At 38.7% G+C, this 19,288-nt stretch overlaps 1 protein-coding gene across 3 annotated transcripts in view; it reads left to right on the plus strand.

Moving 5' to 3' along the window:
- The window catches only part of Hml (hemolectin), a 98,636-nt gene that overhangs the window by 16,138 nt on the left and 63,210 nt on the right, over positions 1-19,288 (plus strand). The window contains exons 4-15 of one of the 3 annotated variants that reach the window (XM_075306484.1): positions 435-524; positions 5,018-5,419; positions 5,490-5,617; positions 5,715-6,008; positions 6,083-6,246; positions 14,801-14,958; positions 15,021-15,175; positions 15,241-15,843; positions 15,913-17,025; positions 17,128-17,704; positions 17,848-18,164; positions 18,241-18,617. In XM_075306484.1, coding sequence (XP_075162599.1) covers positions 435-524; positions 5,018-5,419; positions 5,490-5,617; positions 5,715-6,008; positions 6,083-6,246; positions 14,801-14,958; positions 15,021-15,175; positions 15,241-15,843; positions 15,913-17,025; positions 17,128-17,704; positions 17,848-18,164; positions 18,241-18,617 — 4,378 coding nt within the window. The remainder of the gene's footprint in view (positions 1-434; positions 525-5,017; positions 5,420-5,489; positions 5,618-5,714; positions 6,009-6,082; positions 6,247-14,800; positions 14,959-15,020; positions 15,176-15,240; positions 15,844-15,912; positions 17,026-17,127; positions 17,705-17,847; positions 18,165-18,240; positions 18,618-19,288) is intronic. The other 2 variants (XM_075306485.1, XM_075306486.1) reach the window with 2 other exon arrangements.

The following is a 19,288-nucleotide window of genomic DNA, read 5'->3' on the forward strand; positions in this document are numbered from 1 at the left end:
CGATTTACACGCGTTTTCCCTTGACCAAATTTTGACCGTATCACCCTTTATCTTACAGATTTATTCCAGTAGCAATTCATTTTATTGTTTACAAGTTTATAAAAGCATGTTGATCTATTGCACTCAATAATAAAGTTATGCTATCAAGCGTGATAGCATTGCTTTATATTTGACTGGAAAACTACAAGTGGCTATCATTACAATCCACCTTAGAATTAAGTGATTGGAGCTTCGAAAAGTGCAAGATTTCACAGGGTATCTTCCACATCATTATTTAGTTCCCATTTTTACTTACACTCAAGCACACTATCGTGATTCTACAATACCATTTAGTATCATGCTCACATCTCTATATGTAATGCACTAAAAGACAGAAAAAATATTACAAATATTTGTGAAATAAAAACATCCATATACCATTAAATTTGAATTAGTAGTCATCCTGGTCATAGCGGTAGTACCATGAGCCGATATACGTACGGACATTATACCCCAGGTCACAATCACAACAATATGTACAAAGGGTAAATAGATTTTGGAATAAAGTCACAAAATATATGGAAAATATTTAACAATTCATATTTTAGAGAACAATTTTAAAATGACAAAAATTAAAAACAGTACTGGTGATAAACAGTTATTTTGAGCACAAATCGCTCACAATAAATAATACAAAAAATATGTTTTGGCTTCACTCACGAAATTAATTTATCAAATTAATTTTTAATTGAAATTATTTCAATCACGGAATTGGTAATATCAATCATCAACCTCCACAGAGAACAAAATATTAAAATTAAATTTTAAAATTAAAATTTTATTTTGAATTTTCAAAAAATATTTAAAATTTAACTAATTCGATTTTTTTTTTAATTTGAACAAGTATATACGGCCGTAAGTTCGGCCAGGCCGAAGTTTATGTACCCTCCACCATGGATTGCGTAGAAACTTCTACTGAAGACTGTCATCCATAATCGAATTACTTGGGTTGCGGTAACACTTACCGATGGCAAGGTTACTTAGAACTTCCTAACATCGTCTTCTAAATTGCAAGGTAGTCCATACGTAGTATATATTAAACTAAAAAAGGCCGATTAAATACGTATATAATTAAGATTGACAAATTTTTGTATCGAAATAAAATTTTAACAAAATTTTGTATAGAAATAAAATTTTAACAAAATTTTCTATAAAAATAAAATTTTGGCAAACATTTCTATAGAAATAAAATTTTGAGAACATTCAATATAGAATTAAAATTTTGACAACATTTTCTATAGAAATAAAATTTTGCCAAAATTTTCTATAGAAATAAAATTTTGGTAGATTATTTTTGGCTCGAGTGGCAACCATGATTATGAACCGATATGGACCAATTTTTGTGTGGTTGGGGATCGGCTGTATATAGCTATAGACCGATATGGACCAAATTTGGCATGGTTATTAGCGGTCACATACTAACACCACGTTGCAAATTTCAACCGGATCGTATGAAATTGGCTTCTCCAAGAGACTCCGGAAATCAAATCTGGAGAACGGTTTATATGGGGGCTATATATGAATATGGACCGATATGGACCAATTCGTGTCCATATCGTGTTTGTTAGAGACAACATACTAACACCACGTTCCAAATTTCAACTGGATCGGATGAAATTTGCTCCTCCAAGAGGCTTGGGAGGTCAAATCTGGGGATCGGTTTATATGGGGGCTATATATAATTATGGACCAATCTTTGCATGGTTGTTAGAGACCATATACTAACACCACGTACCAAATTTTAACCGGATCGAATGAATTTTGCTCCTCTAAGAGGCTCCGGAGGTCAAAGCTGGGGATCGGTTTATATGGGGCATATATATAATTATGGACCGATATGGACCAATTCTTGAATGGTTGTTAGAGACCATATACTAACACCCCGTACCAAATTTCAACCGGATCGGATAAATTTTGCTCCTGCAAGAGGCTCGGGAGGTCAAATCTGGGGATCGGTTTATATGGGGGCTATATATAATTATAGACCGATATGGACCAATTTTTGCATGGTTGTTAGAGACCATATACTTACACCACGTACCAAATTTTAACCGGATCGGATGAATTTTGCTCCTCTAAGAGGCTCCAGAGGTCAAATCTGGGGATCGGTTTATATGGGGGCTATATATAATTATGGACCGATATGGACCAATTTTTGCATGGTTATTGGAGACCATATACTTACACCATGTACCAAATTTTAACCGGATCGGATGAATTTTGCTCCTCTAAGAGACTCCGGAAATCAAATCTGGGGATCGGTTTATATGGGGGCTATATATAATTATGGACCAATCTTTGCATGGTTGTTAGAGACCATATACTAACACCACGTACCAAATTTTAACCGGATCGAATGAATTTTGCTCCTCTAAGAGGCTCCGGAGGTCAAATCTGGGGATCGTTTTATATGGGGCCTATATATAATTATGGACCGATATGGACCAATTCTTGAATGGTTGTTAGAGACCATATACTAACACCACGTACCAAATTTCAACCGGATCGGATAAATTTTGCTCCTGCAAGAGGCTCGGGAGGTCAAATCTGGGGATCGGTTTATATGGGGGCTATATATAATTATAGACCGATATGGACCAATTTTTGCATGGTTGTTAGAGACCATATACTTACACCACGTACCAAATTTTAACCGGATCGGATGAATTTTGCTCCTCTAAGAGGCTCCAGAGGTCAAATCTGGGGATCGGTTTATATGGGGGCTATATATAATTATGGACCGATATGGACCAATTTTTGCATGGTTATTGGAGACCATATACTTACACTATGTACCAAATTTCAACCGGATCGGATGAATTTTGCTCCTCTAAGAGGCTCCGGAGGTCAAATCTGGGGTCGGTTTATATGGGGGCTATACGTAAAAGTGGACCGATATGACCCATTTGCAATACCATCCGACCTACATCAATAAAAACTACTTGTGCCAAGTTTGAAGTCGATAGCTTGTTTCGTTCGGAAGTTAGCGTGATTTCAACAGACGGACGGACGGACATGCTTAGATCGACTCAGAACTTCACCACTACCCAGAATATATATACTTTATGGGGTCTTAGAGCAATATTTCGATGTGCTACAAACGGAATGACAAAGTTAATATACCCCCCCATCCTATGGTGGAGGGTATAACAAAAATCATTAGTATCAACTAATTTTTATACCCTCCACCATAGGATGGGGGTATATTAACTTTGTCTTTCCGTTTGTAACACATCGAAATAATGCTCTAAGACCCCATTAAGTATATATATTCTGGGTTGCGTTGAGATTCTGAGTCGATCTAAGCATGTCCGTCCGTCCGTCTGTTTGTTGAAATCACTCTAACTTCCGAACGAAACAAGCTATCGACTTGAAGCTTGGCACAAGTACTTGTTATTGATGTAGGTCGGATGGTATTGCAAATGGGCCATATCGGGCCTCTTTTACGTATAGCCCCCATATAAACCGACGCTCAGATTTGGCTTGCGGAGCATCTTGGAGGAACAAAATTCATCCGATTCGGTTGAAATTTGCTACATGGTGTTACTATATGGTCTCTAACAACCATGCCAAAATTGGTCCATATCGGTTCATAATTATATATAGCCCCCATATAAATAGACCCCCAGATTTGGCTTGCGGAGCTTATAAGAGTAGCATATTTTATCCGATCTGGCTGAAATTTGGTACATGGTGTAAGTATGTGGTCTCTAACAAACATGCAAAAATTGGTCCACATCGGTTCATAATTATATATAGCACCCATATAAACCGATTCCCAGATTTGGTGAAATTTGGTACATTGCGCTAGTATATGACCGCTAACAACCATGCCAAAATTGGTTTATATCGGTCTATAGTTATATATAGCCGATGCCCAAAAATAATCTACCAAAATTTTATTTCTATAGAAAATTTTGTCAAAATTTTATTACTATAGAAAATTTTGTCAAAATTTTATTTCTATAGAAAATTTTGTCAAAATGTTATTACTATAGAAAATTTTGTCAAAATTTTATTTCTGTAGAAAATTTTGTCAAAATGTTATTACTATAGAAAATTTTGTCAAAATTTTATTTCTATAGAAAATTTTGTCAAACTGAATTTTATACGTACTTAATCGGCCTTTTTTTGTTCAATATTTATCCCGTATAGACTAACTTACAATTGTTAAGAAGTTGTAAGATACCTTGCCATCGGCAAGTGTTACCGCGACCCAAGTAATTCCATTGTGGATGACAGTCTGTAGTAGAAGTTTCTACGCATTCCATGGTAGAGGGTACTTAAGATTCGGCCTGGCCGAACTTACGGCCGTGTATCTTTGTTTTTATTGAATCAATTAACGTTTGAATTGACTATGATGATTGATACTATAAATTCTGTGATTAAAGACATTGCAATTAAAAATTAATAGGATCCATTCATTTCGTGATTGAAGCCAAACATTATTTTTTTTCTGTGCATTTAAAAATGTAATTGATCCAGTTAATTGATTCTAGTAACTTTTGTGATTGATATTGGTTTTTAATTATGAATTAATTGGGTTCCAAAAAATTAATGGAATTAGCAAAACTTTAAACATCTTTAAAAAAATTAATTGTAAAAATAATGTCAATAGTTTTCTTGTCAAATATTGGTTTATTAATTTTCAATATGGTCGAACATCAGTTTTCGATTAAACAACTTTTCCGACCCCTTTCAGAAAAACGACTTATTCCATTTTAAACTCAGACACGAGAAATTGTGAAATTGTTATTCTTTTGTGTGATACATTCGATTGACGATTAATGTGAATTGTAAAATATCTACCTATCAACATTTTAAACCCATGAAGAAATTTTCAAAATTCCAAATTTTATTAACCCCAAAAAGTGGCATTTATTGGCAACAAGAACCCATTCTCTCGGCTTACAATTTTTCCCTTTTTCAATCCAGTATACAAATTGCATAAATCCAAATCTAATTTATGTCATTATAGCCAAGGTCAAACGAATAATTTCCTTCAATATGAACGTCGCTCACAATTACCAGTTTATGGTAGATGTTTGGCCTACCTTCTACCAGCCAATGTCCTACATACATGTCGCTCGGAACAATGTGAGGTATCCTGTCCACCATTGCACACGTTCCCCAATGGAAAGACTAGTCTGAAAATGGTTTGTGTTGGAGATGCTTGGATTATACGCGATTCGGAATATGTTAGTGTACCACCATGTCAGGCCAGTTGTAATCCACCATGTCAAAATAATGGCATATGCATTGAGGCCGGTATTTGTAAATGTCCCGATAACTTCTCAGGACCTTTGTGCCAGAAAAAGAGATCCGTGTGTACAACTAAGGTACCAGTGCCCAAGAATTCCAAAGTTAGCTGTACCAATGGGTAAGTGAAGGTCATATGGCACAGATGGATTTTTTTTTGATGGAAAATTCTTTTTTTTTAATTTTCCTAGGGTTTGTAATGCTGAATGTTTCCGTGGATTCCAATTCCCAGATGGTAGTACAATAACCAATATTGAATGTCAAGATGATAAATGGATACATAAGAAGACTGGTCTTACCAAGCCTCCAGATTGTGGACGTAAGTTGGTCAGAGTAATTTAAAAATGGATTTTAAGACTTTGAAAGACTAAAATTAATTACGAAATCTATTTATGGACTTTTTCCCCACTTTTCAGCAATTTGTGATCCACCCTGTGGCAATGGAGGGCGCTGTATTTCCTTCAATGTTTGCCAATGTGCCAAAAACTATCGTGGTGATCATTGCCAACATAGCATTAGTGCCTGTAATGTTACCAAAACCAATTTCAATGGCAACTATAAATGTGCCTATGATAATGATTTGGCCAAATGTACATTCTTGTGTCCAGAGGTTCCTGGTCTAAAAGTTGAGGGAAGATTGGATATAGAGTACAAGTGTAGATATGATGAGGGCTTATTCTTCCCTTCACCATTGCCCAAGTGTATTTATCGTAAGTTATACATTGGTACAATAATCCTATTTGCTAGAGAAAATAATTCATATTTTGGTTTGGTTTATTGACAGCTCCTGGCTATACCATACGCCAGGGATCTCGAACCTCCCACTATACTGAATCTCAAGCATATACGAAAACCGGATCCAGCAATTCTTATGGCTATCAATATATGACGGAACGTGAAAAAATATTTGCTATAATTGCGAGATACAAGGAGTATGACTCAAAGAGCGTAAGTGATGAACCACCTCTGTAAAAGAAAAATGCAAAAAAAAAAATTTTTTTTAATTCTGGGCGATCAAAAAGAGGATAAAAAAATTGTAGTTCTTGCAGAACAGATTTTTCGCAGAGACGTAGGGACTCGGGAGTTGTAAATCTCTTCGAAAACCAACGTGTGCCTATAGTTGGTTGTTGATGTTACCCCACTCTCGAGGGTCGTAAATTTTTTGGTTAATAGAGAACTAGTTTCTTCGAATAGATGTAGTTAATCGTGAGTCAATGAGTTCTTCAATTTGTAGTTGATCCGCTGTTGGTTGACAGATGATTGAAAGGTGATGACAATTTCAGATTGTATGTGATTGGAAACTATTGAATTAATCGATTTGTAGTTGTTAGGGAACCGATATATTCGCAGAGATGTAGGTAGTCGGGAGTATATAAGCCTTTGCCATTCCGACGGTTTTGCTTGGCCATTGTTGAATGTTTTTATTATCTCCTATGTTGGCTCGAAGTGGAAATTATGCTTGGTATCGGCAGTTGTACGGTAGACTGTCTGGTTTCGGTAGTGGTTTCATGCTCTGTTACAGCTCGGGGTCGGTAGTTAGTTTGGATTGATTTTAATATTAATCTCGACTACTCATGTGTAGTGCTTTTCTAGCTAATTTATGAGCGAACTGTATGCACCTAGATTTTAGCGGTGCAATTGTAGATCCAAAGTAAACTGTATTTCGAAAGATCTTATTGGCGGAACTCTACTTCCGAAGAATTAAATGGTGGAACCATAGATCGGAAGAATTCTACAAAACTCAGAAAGCGAATTATCAATTCGAAATACTGAGCGGGTATACCTTACATCCGAAGACTTCAGTAGAGAACAGTAGACGCCAAGATTTCTGTAATAGAATTGTAGATACGAAGATCTCATGTAAATCTGATGACTCCGTGAGGATCTGTAGATTTGAAGAACTCCACACAACTCAGTGGACAAATTGTTGATCCGAAGTACTTACGGAAGGAGCTGTAGATGCGAAAAACTCAGTGAAGAACTGTAGACTCCAAGCTATCAGTAGTGGTATTAAAGATCCGAAGACCTTATCGGATTAAATTTAGATCAGATGAGCTCAGTGAGTGAACTTTAGATTCAACAAGTCTATACGGCCGTATGTTCGGCCAGGCCGAATATTAAGTACCCTTCACCATGGATTGCGTAGAAACTTCTACTACAGCCTGTCATCCACAATCGAATTACTTGGGTCGCGGTAACACTTGCCGATGGGAAGGTATCTTAAAACTTCTTAACACCGTCTTCTCATTGTAAGTTAGTCTATACGGGATATATATTGAACAAAAAAAAAGGCTGATTAAGTACGTATATAATTCAGTTTGACAAAATTTTCTATAGAAATAAAATTTTGACAAAATCTTCTATAGAAATAAAATTTTGACAAAATTTTCTATAGAAATAACATTTTGACAAAATTTTATATAGAAATAACATTTTGACAACATTTTCTATAGAAATAAAATTTTGGTAGATTATTTTTGGGGATCGGCTATATATAACTATAGACCGATATGGACCAATTTTGGCATGGTTGTTAGCGGTTATATACTAGCGCAATGTACCAAATTTCATCAAATCGGTTTACATGGGAGCTATATATAATTATGGACCAATGTGGACGGTTGTTAGAGACCATATACTAACACCATGTACTAAATTTCAGACAGATCGGATGAAATATGCTACTCTTATAAGCTCCGCAAGCCAAATCTGGGGATCGGTTTATATGGGGACTATATATAACTATGGACCGATGTGTACCAATTTTTGCATGGTTGTTAGAGACCATATAGTAACACCATGTACCAAATTTTAGGCGGATCGGATGAAATTAGCTTCTCTTAGAGGCTTCGCAAGCCAAATCTGGGGATCGGTTTATATGGGGGCTATATATAATTATGGACCTATGTGGACCAATTTTTGCATGGTTGTTAGAGACCATATACTAACACCATGTACCAAATTTCAGCCGGATTGTATGAAATTTGCTTCTCTTAGAGGTCTCGCAAGCCAAATCGGGGGATCGGTTTATATGGGGGCTATATATAATTATGGACCGATGTGGACCAATTTTGGCATGGTTGTTAGAGACCATATACTAACACCATGTACCAAATTTCAGCCGGATGGTATGAAATTTGCTTCTCTTAGAGGTCTCGCAAGCCAAATCGGGGGATCGGTTTATATGGGGGCTATAGATAATTATGGACCGATGTGGACCAATTTTTGCATGGTTGTTAGAGACCATATACTAACACCATGTACCAAATTTCAGCCAGATCGGATGAAATATGCTACTCTTATAAGCTCCGCAAGCCAAATCTGGGGATCGGTTTATATGGGGGCTATATATAATAATGGACCGATGTGAACCAATTTTTGCATGGTTGTTAGAGGCCATATACTAACACCATGTACCAAATTTCAGCCGGATCGGATGAAATTAGCATCTCTTAGAGGCTCCGCAAGCCAAATCTGGGGATCGGTTTATATGGGGGCTATATATAATTATGGACCGATGTGGACCAATTTTTGCATGGTTGTTAGAGGCCATATACTAACACCATGTACCAAATTTCAGCCGGATCGGATGAAATTTGCTTCTCTTAGAGGCCTCGCAAGCCAAATCGGGGGATCGGTTTATGTGGGGGCTATATATAATTATGGACCGATGTGAACCAATTTTTGTGCAGTTGTTAGAGACCACATACTTACACCATGTACCAAATTTCAACCAAATGGGGTGAATTGTGCTCCTCCAAGAGGCTCCGCAAGCCAAATCTGAGCGTCGGTTTATATGGGGGCTATAAGTAAAGGTGGTCCGATATGGCCCATTTGAAAATACCATCCGACCTACATCAATTACAAGTACTTGTGCCAAGTTTCAAGTCGATAACTTGTTTCGTTCGGAAGTTAGCGTGATTTCAACAGACGGACGGACGGACATGCTTAGATGGACTCAGAATTTCACCACGACCCAGAATATGGGGTCTTAGAGCAATATTTCGATGTGTTACAAGCAGAATGACAAAGTTAATATATTAAATGGTGGAACCATAGATCGGAAGAATTCTACAAAACTCAGAAAGCGAATTGTCAATCCGAAATACTGAGCGGGTATACCTTACATCCGAAGACTTCAGTAGAGAACAGTAGACGCCAAAATTTCTGTAATAGAATTGTAGATACGAAGATCTCATGTAAATCTGATGACTCCGTGAGGATCTGTAGATTTGAAGAACTCCACACAACTCAGTGGACAAATTGTTGATCCGAAGTACTAACGGAAGGAGCTGTAGATGCGAAAAACTCAGTGAAGAACTGTAGACTCCAAGCTATCAGTAGTGGTATTAAAGATCCGAAGACCTTATCGGATTAAATTTAGATCAGATGAGCTCAGTGAGTGAACTTTAGATTCAACAAGTCTATACGGCCGTATGTTCGGCCAGGCCGAATATTAAGTACCCTTCACCATGGATTGCGTAGAAACTTCTACTACAGGCTGTCATCCACAATCGAATTACTTGGTTCGCGGTAACACTTGCCGATGGGAAGGTATCTTAAAACTTCTTAACACCGTCTTCTCATTGTAAGTTAGTCTATACGGGATATATATTGAACAAAAACAAGTATATACAGCAGTAAGTTCGGCCGGGCCGAATCTTAAATACCCACCACCATGAACCAAATATTAGGGTTTCCTTTGAAATTTCAGGAGGGCTTGAGGACTTGAGGACACAACCCGAAGATAAATTTAAAGATTTCACCTATGAGGACTATATCAGATTCTGGATTTATAAGAACCATTTTTGTTTGAGTTTTAAAGAAATCATTAACATCTCTTGTAAGTGTGCAAGAAAATTATAAAATAACGTCTTGATTTGATATCTTAAATCTGTAGAAGTAAAATCTGGAAATTTTACATTGAGTTTCAAGCAATTTTCATGATCAGTGCGCCTTCTACACCCTCAAGAAGTGAAGTCGGTCTATATGGAGGCATTACCAAATGGACCGATAAAAACTTAATCCGATACACGTTTTTGTGATACCAGAATATTTACAATTTCAGGCAAATCAGATAAAAACTACGGTTTCTAGAAACCCAAGGAGTTAAATAGGGAGATCTTTCTTACGGGGCTATACTAAAATATGAACCGATACTCACCGTTTTCGGCACACCTCTTTGTGACCCGAAAATACCTCTAGATTTCCAATTTCAGGCAAATAGGATAAAAACTTCGGATTCTAGAAGCCCAAGAAGTAAAATTGGGGAATCGGTCTATATGGGGGCTATACCAAAATATGGATCGATACTCACCATTTTCGGCACACCTCTTTATGGTCCTAAAATACCTCTAGATTTCCAATTTCAGACAAATAGGATAAAAACTACGGTTTCTATAAGCCCAAGACCCCAAATCGGGAGATCGGTCTATATGGGGGCTATACCCTAATATGGACCGATACTCACAATTTTTGGCACACGTATTTGTGGTCCTACAATACCTCTAGATTTCCAATTTCAGGTAAATTGAATAAAAACTGCGTTTTCTATAAGCCCAAGAAGTAAAATCGGGAGATCGGTCTATATGGGGGCTATACCAAAATATGGACCGATACTCTCAATTTTTGGCACACGTATTTGTGGTCCTACAATACCTCTAGATTTCAAATTTCAGGTAAATTGAATAAAAACTGCGGTTTCTATAAGCCCAAGAAGTAAAATCGGGAGATCGGTCTATATGGGGGCTATACTAAAACGTGGACCGATACTCACCATTTTTGGCACATCTCTTTATGGTCATAAAATACCTCCAGATTTCTAATTTCAGGCAAATTGGATAAAAACTACGATTTCTATAAGCCTAAGACCCCAAATCGGGAGGTCGGTTTATATGGGGACTATATCAAAACCTGGACCGATATAGCCCATCTTCGAACTTGACCTGCCTGCAGACACAAGACGAGCTTGTGCAAAATTTCAGCACGATTGCTTCATTATTGAAGTCTGTAGCGTGATTACAACAGACAGACAGACAGACAGACAGACGGACAGACGGACATCGTTATATCGTCTTAGAATTTCTCCCTGATCAAGAATATATATACTTTATATAGTCGGAAATCGATATTTCGATGCGTTACAAACGGAATGACAAACTTATTATACCCCCATCACCATTTTATGGTGGTGGGTATAAAAAGGCCGATTAAGTACGTATATAATTCAGTTTGACAAAATTTTCTATAGAAATAAAATTTTGACAAAATTTTCGATAGAAATAACATTTTGACAAAATTTTATATAGAAATAACATTTTGACAACATTTTCTATAGAAATAAAATTTTGGTAGATTATTTTTGGGGATCGGCTATATATAACTATAGACCGATATGGACCAATTTTGGCATGGTTGTTAGCGGTTATATACTAGCGCAATGTACCAAATTTCATCAAATCGGTTTATATGGGAGCTATATATAATTATGGACCAATGTGGACCAATTTTTGCACGGTTGTTAGAGACCATATACTAACACCATGTACTAAATTTCAGCCAGATCGGATGAAATATGCTACTCTTATAAGCTCCGCAAGCCAAATCTGGGGATCGGTTTATATGGGGACTATATATAACTATGGACCGATGTGTACCAATTTTTGCATGGTTGTTAGAGACCATATAGTAACACCATGTACCAATTTTTAGGCGGATCGGATGAAATTAGCTTCTCTTAGAGGCTTCGCAAGCCAAATCTGGGGATCGGTTTATATGGGGGCTATATATAATTATGGACCTATGTGGACCAATTTTTGCATGGTTGTTAGAGACCATATACTAACACCATGTACCAAATTTCAGCCGGATCGGATGAAATTTGCTTCTCTTAGAGGCCTCGCAAGCCAAATCTGGGGATCGGTTTATAAGGGGGCTATATATAATTATGGACCGATGTGGACCAATTTTTGCATGGTTGTTAGAGGCCATATACTAACACCATGTACCAAATTTCAGCCGGATCGGATGAAATTTGCCTCTCTTAGAGGCCTCGCAAGCCAAATCGGGGGATCGGTTTATATGGGGGCTATATATAATTATGGACCGATGTGGACCAATTTGTGCATGGTTGTTAGAGACCATATACTAACACCATGTACCAAATTTCAGCCGGATCGAATGAAATTTGCTTCTCTTAGAGGTCTCGCAAGCCATATCGGGCGATCGGTTTATATGGGGGCTATATATAATTATGGACCGATGTGGACCAATTTTTGCATGGTTGTTAGAGGCCATATACTAACACCATGTACCAAATTTCAGCCGGATCGGATGAAATTTGCTTCTCTTAGGGGCCTCGCAAGCCAAATCGGGGGATCGGTTTATATGGGGGCTATATATAATTATGGACCGATGTGGACCAATTTTTGCATGGTTGTTAGAGACCATATACTAACACCATGTACCAAATTTCAGCCGGATGGTATGAAATTTGCTTCTCTTAGAGGTCTCGCAAGCCAAATCGGGGGATCGGTTTATATGGGGGCTATATATAATTATGGACCGATGTGGACCAATTTTTGCATGGTTGTTAGAGACCATATACTAACACCATGTACCAAATTTCAGCCGGATGGTATGAAATTTGCTTCTCTTAGAGGTCTCGCAAGCCAAATCGGGGGATCGGTTTATATGGGGGCTATATATAATTATGGACCGATGTGAACCAATTTTTGTGCAGTTGTTAGAGACCACATACTTACACCATGTACCAAATTTCAACCGAATGGGGTGAATTGTGCTCCTCCAAGAGGCTCCGCAAGCCAAATCTGAGCGTCGGTTTGTATGGGGGCTATAAGTAAAGGTGGTCCGATATGGCCCATTTGAAAATACCATCCGACCTACATCAATTACAAGTACTTGTGCCAAGTTTCAAGTCGATAACTTGTTTCGTTCGGAAGTTAGCGTGATTTCAACAGACGGACGGACGGACATGCTTAGATGGACTCAGAATTTCACCACGACCCAGAATATGGGGTCTTAGAGCAATATTTCGATGTGTTACAAGCAGAATGACAAAGTTAATATACCCCCCATCCTATGGTGGAGGGTATAAACAACTCGTATGAGGATTGTAAAATTATCGATTCGAAGACCTTAGTGGATGAAATGAAGATCAGATGAGCTTAGTGGGTATTAAAAATCCGAAGACCTTAGTGGATATATTGAGATCAGTGAGTGAACTTTAGATTCAAACAGCTCAGTGTAGAATTGAAGTCTCAAACTTTTCGTAGTGTAATTATGGATCCGAAGACCTTAGTGGATGAAATGACGAACGAACTCAGTAGATGAATTGTAGATCCTATGAACTCGGTGGAAGAACTCAAGATCCAAAGAACAAAGCAGGGGAACCCTATATAAGAATAGCTCTGGAGAATAGTAAATTCGAAGTACTCACAGGTGGGACTGTTGATAAGAAAAGCTCACTGGAAAGCTGTAGATTTCTGTGATGGAATGGTAGATACGATGATCTCAGTGGACAAATTGTAAATCCGACGAACTAAGTGTGCGAACTGTCGATACGATGAAGTTAGTAAACAAACTGTACATTCGATGAACTCACGGGCGGGAACTGTAGGTCATAAGAACTCAGTGAGCAAACTGTAAATCCGAAGAAATCAGAGCAGTTCCTAGACCCTAAGATATAGTTCGGTGTACTAAGTGGGGACCTATAGATCCGAAGAACTGAGATCCGAAAGCTGATTTGTGCTGAGTGGGCAAATGTTGATCCAAAATATTCACTGGGAGATGTAGATCTGAGACCTCAGAGGGCAAACTATAGATGCAAAGACCTCGGTGAGGAGACTATTGATTTGAAGAAATCAGAGAGGGAACTATAGATTTGAAGAACTCAATGACGGTTTTGTAGATCGAATCGAGGAACTCAGTAGGGGAACCATAGATCTCACGAACTCAATGGGTGGACTGCAGATCCTAAGAATTCAGTAAAGAAAGTGTGGTCCGGAGTACTAAGTGGGGGACCTATAAATAAGACAAACTGTGAACCGAGCGCTGAGTTGTGCTAAGTGGCAGAATTGTAGATCCGAAATACTCACGAGGGAGCTATAGGTCTGAAGACCGCAGTCGACAAATTTTAAATGCCAAGAACTCAGTGGGGAAACTATTGATTGGAAGAAATCAATGGGGCAACTGTAGATTCAAATAAGTTAATGGCGGTATTGTAATTGGAATCGAAGAACTTAGTAGCAGAACTACAGATATCAAAATTCGGTGGGGAAACTGTGGATACGAAGAACACAATGGGAGAATTATAGATCCCAAGAAATCAGTGATAGATAAGCAAAAATCATTGTGAAAATTGTAGATACAAATAACTCAGTTGGGTAATAGTAAGTCAGTGGGCTAACTGAAGAAGCAGGCAGGCAAAATTTTTTCTTATAATATTATAGTAATGCAATTTGGTTTTTGTATTTTTTCCTAGGAATGGTGGTCATCTGAGGAAACTTATGTTACACCCAGCAGCTATTCCCTCTATGTTAGCGAAGATGTCAATGTGGTTATTGATCGTACGCCAAAGCCAGCATTCTGTACCACTTGGGGTGGCATTAATATGAAGACCTTCGATGGTTTAGTATTCAAGTAAGTTGAGAGTGGTTATGACTAATGAAGACTTCTTATAATGAACATTAACTCTTCTTTAGGGCTCCTTTGTCTTGTTCTCATACTCTGATTACCGATAAAGTGGATTCTACTTTCGATATAACATTGAAGGGATGTCCATATGGATCTGGTTATGGATGCTCACACTCGCTCATTGTCTACTGGCAGTCGGTTATGTATACCTTCAAAAATCAAAGTACGTCGTCGATTACTTGCTTAATAGCAGAACCGTTTAGTAATTTTTGTATATCTTCTTTATAGATGGCACTGTTGTCTTGGAAACACCCACCAAGAGATTACCCATACCAGTCCAAGTTATGGGCATGAAGGTAGTACCTGTGGCCCAACACTTGGAAATTGATTTGGAATCAATTGGATTGAAACTTGATTGGGATCGTCAACAGTATGTGGGCATTCATGCCAGTGGAGCCTTATGGTCTCGCGTTGGTGGTCTATGCGGTTCCTTGGATGGCGATTACAAAAATGATCTTATGACAAAATCTGGTAAAATTGTGCAAACTGTGAAATCGTTTACAGACTCATGGCGTGTCGAAGACAACTCGGAACTTTGTGTCATGGAGAGTAGTGCTGAAGTGGAATTTGGCTCAAAGAATTGTGATCCCAATAAACGTAATAAGGCCATATCGGTTTGTGAGCGCCTACTGACCAATGAGAAATTGGGAGAGTGCATCAAGGGCTTTAATTTTGAGGCTTTAATCAAGACCTGCGTGGATGATTATTGCAATTGTGTCAATCAAGCCCATCCAGAGACCTGCAATTGTGATGCTTTGTCCATGTTGGCCAAGGAATGCTCCTTCAAAGGTATAAAACTGGAACATGGATGGAGAAATCTGGAAATTTGCCGTAAGTTTCAATTGTGTTGTGTCCCAAAATGCGTGTTCGTATCCATTTTAACATTTCTCCTCTTTGTAGCTATTAGTTGTGCCTTTGGCCGTGTCTATCTACCCTGTGGCCCTGATGTGGAACCTACCTGTGAATCATCCGTCACTCCCACTAAAGGAAAATGCAATGAAGGTTGCTTCTGTCCCGAAGGCACAGTCCAGTACAAAGATGCTTGCATAACCCCAGAGTTATGTCCTTGCACCATGCGTGATCGAGAATTCAAACCGGATACCCAAATACGGAAGCATTGTAATACCTGCACCTGCAAAAGTGGTCAATGGAAATGTACTGACAAACAATGTGGTGCACGTTGTGGGGCCATTGGTGATCCCCATTACCAGACTTTCGATGGTCGTCGTTTCGATTTCATGGGCAAGTGTTCCTATTATCTTTTGAAAACTTCCAATCTCTCAGTGGAAGCTGAAAATGTTGCCTGCTCCGGGTCCATTTCGGAGAATTTGAATTTTGCCGCTGCCGATAATCCCTCATGTACAAAATCCGTAACTGTGAAATTTGTACAGAAAAATGGTGTAGCCACTAGCATCAAACTGGACCAGGGTCTGGCGGCTCAAGTGAATGGCAAAGAGTTACTCAAATATCCCAAAATTTTGGGTGCTGGTGAGGTATTGATACGTCGGGCCAGTTCTTCATTCATTACGGTGGAATTTACCGATGGCATTCGTATTTGGTGGGATGGTGTTTCCCGTGTGTACATTGATGCTCCTCCCTCATTCCGTGATAAGACCTCTGGTCTTTGTGGCACATTCAATTCAAATACCCAAGATGATTTCCTGACACCTGAGGGCGATATAGAAACGGCCATTGAACCTTTTGCCGATAAATGGCGTACCAAGGACACCTGTGATTTCCTAACCGAAACTGGCGTTACTCCCCATCCATGTACAGCAAATCCCACGAAGCGAGCTGAGGCTGAGAAACATTGCAATTGGATTATGGATGATATATTCCAGGATTGTCATTGGTCTGTGGACACAGAGCAATATTATCAAGATTGTTTATACGATGTTTGTGCTTGCAAAGATGATCCAGCGAAATGTTTCTGCCCGATTTTATCTGCTTATGGTTCAGAGTGTATGCGTCAAGGCATCAAGACGGGATGGAGAATGGCTGTTAAGGAGTGTGGTAAGTATCCAAGTATCCTTTGCATCCCCCTTTTTATGTTACCTTTCGATTAGTCTTACTATACATTTCTTTATCTCCTATATCCTCTTTCTTGCCATTCAGCTATAAAATGCCCATTGGGTCAAATCTACGATGAATGTGGTGATAACTGTGCTTTAACCTGCGAAGATCTACCCACAAAGGATACCTGTGCCAAGGAATGCGTTGAAGGATGTCGTTGCCCCCATGGTGAATATCTCAATGAGCAAAACGAATGTGTTCCCCAGAGTAAATGTCATTGTTCATACGATGGCATGACATTTAGGCCAGGTTACAAAGAAGTACGTCCTGGTTCGAAATTCCTTGACTTGTGTACCTGTCTCAATGGCCTGTGGGAATGTGAAGAAGCCGATGTAGGCGATGACAAAAGATATCCACCCTCTTCAGAGTTGCGTGCTGAATGTGCCAGTCGCCCGTATGCCGAATTTACCAAATGTGTTGCCAAAGAGCCAAAAACTTGCAAGAATATGCACGAATATAAAGCCGATATGGATGAGTGTGTTCCTGGATGCCAATGCATGGAGGGGTATGTATACGACACTGCATTGAAAATGTGCGTTTTACCCGAAAAATGCTCATGTCATCATGGTGGCAAAAGTTATAACGATGGCGAAAAAATTAAGGAGGATTGCAATACATGGTGAGTTGGCCATTTCTTGTACGCTCTTCAAATTGGAGAAATGCAATATGAAACGTGCCTGCGTTTGCTTCCTTACTCTTTTTTCATGTGTTGGTGTTACTGTGCCCTATGTTGATGTCCTTGATGGTGGTATTGTTGTTTAGTGTGTGTCAAGCGGGTAATTGGAAATGCTCCTCAAATGGTTGTGAATCCACTTGCTCTGTGTGGGGTGATTCGCATTTCACTACTTTTGATCGTCATGACTTTGACTTCCAGGGTGCCTGCGATTATGTTCTGGCCAAAGGTGTGGCCAATAATGGTGATGGTTTCTCCATAACCATACAAAATGTATTGTGTGGCACAATGGGAGTGACTTGTTCGAAATCTGTGGAAATCTCCCTAACAGGCAGTGTTCAGGATACTTTGATATTGGCAGGAGATGCTTCATATTTGGATGATCCTAACAAATCGATAATGGCCAGTAAGTAGATATTCCACGAGAGAGAGAGAGGGAGATAGAGTGATCCTTTATGATTTGCAATTGTGTATCCTTTCAGAAATCCGTGATACCATTAACACAAAATCCCATGGAGCTTTCCATGTCTATAGGGCTGGAGTATTTATTGTTGTCGAAGTCTTACCCTTGCATTTACAAATCAAATGGGATGAAGGTACTCGCGTCTATGTCAAATTAGGCAATGAATGGAAGAACAAAGTTAGTGGCTTGTGTGGCAACTACAACGATAATGCCATGGATGATATGCAAACTCCATCACAAGCCCTAGAAACGAGTGCCTTAACTTTCGGACATTCCTGGAAGGTACAACAGTATTGTGCTATGCCCACAATACCAATTGATGCATGCAAGGAACATCCAGAACGTGAAACTTGGGCTCAATTAAAATGTGGTGTCCTCAAAGCCAGTCAATTCAAGGTAAGCTGAATCTTTTTGCCGATTTTCATCATTTTGGATACTGTGGTCAAGGGACTATAAATTTATAAAAAGTGGTAGAATATCCGATTTGTATAACCATCACCATAACTTATCGAAATATCGATTTCCCACTATACAATGCCTATATATATACTCAGGGTGAACTGCTAAGACGATCTAACGATATGTGTCTGTCTATCAACCTTCTCTAATGAGTATATTGTAAAAGGAAAAAAGTTTCTTAAAAAAGGGGTGACGAAAGGATTTTCCAGGATGTTTGACCAAAAACGATATTGTTTGCAGACACGATGCTTTTCACAAATATAACCTGCATGTCAGGGGTGCCGGCTCTTAAAACGCCAATGGAGAGGATAATTTGGTGTTGGTGGCACTACAGGAGTACCGTGCCAATTGTCCTCCTGAAATTTGACACATATATGTTCTATGTTTCCTAAACAGGCATGTTAGAGGATCGACTATTGGTTAAGGGTTTGATATAACCTCCATATACACACCCTCAAACAAATCGCTTCTGTAACATATATCCCTAACACATTTTGCTACAAGCATATATATTTTCATGATTGGTCCAAACAAATTATTGTTTGTATTGATCAAACATATTTTGTTTCACCTTGGGCATACACTGGTAGAAAAAAAAAACAAGTATA

This window comes from Haematobia irritans, chromosome 4 (genome assembly GCF_050003625.1).
Source record: "Haematobia irritans isolate KBUSLIRL chromosome 4, ASM5000362v1, whole genome shotgun sequence".
Classification (NCBI taxonomy): domain Eukaryota; kingdom Metazoa; phylum Arthropoda; class Insecta; order Diptera; family Muscidae; genus Haematobia; species Haematobia irritans.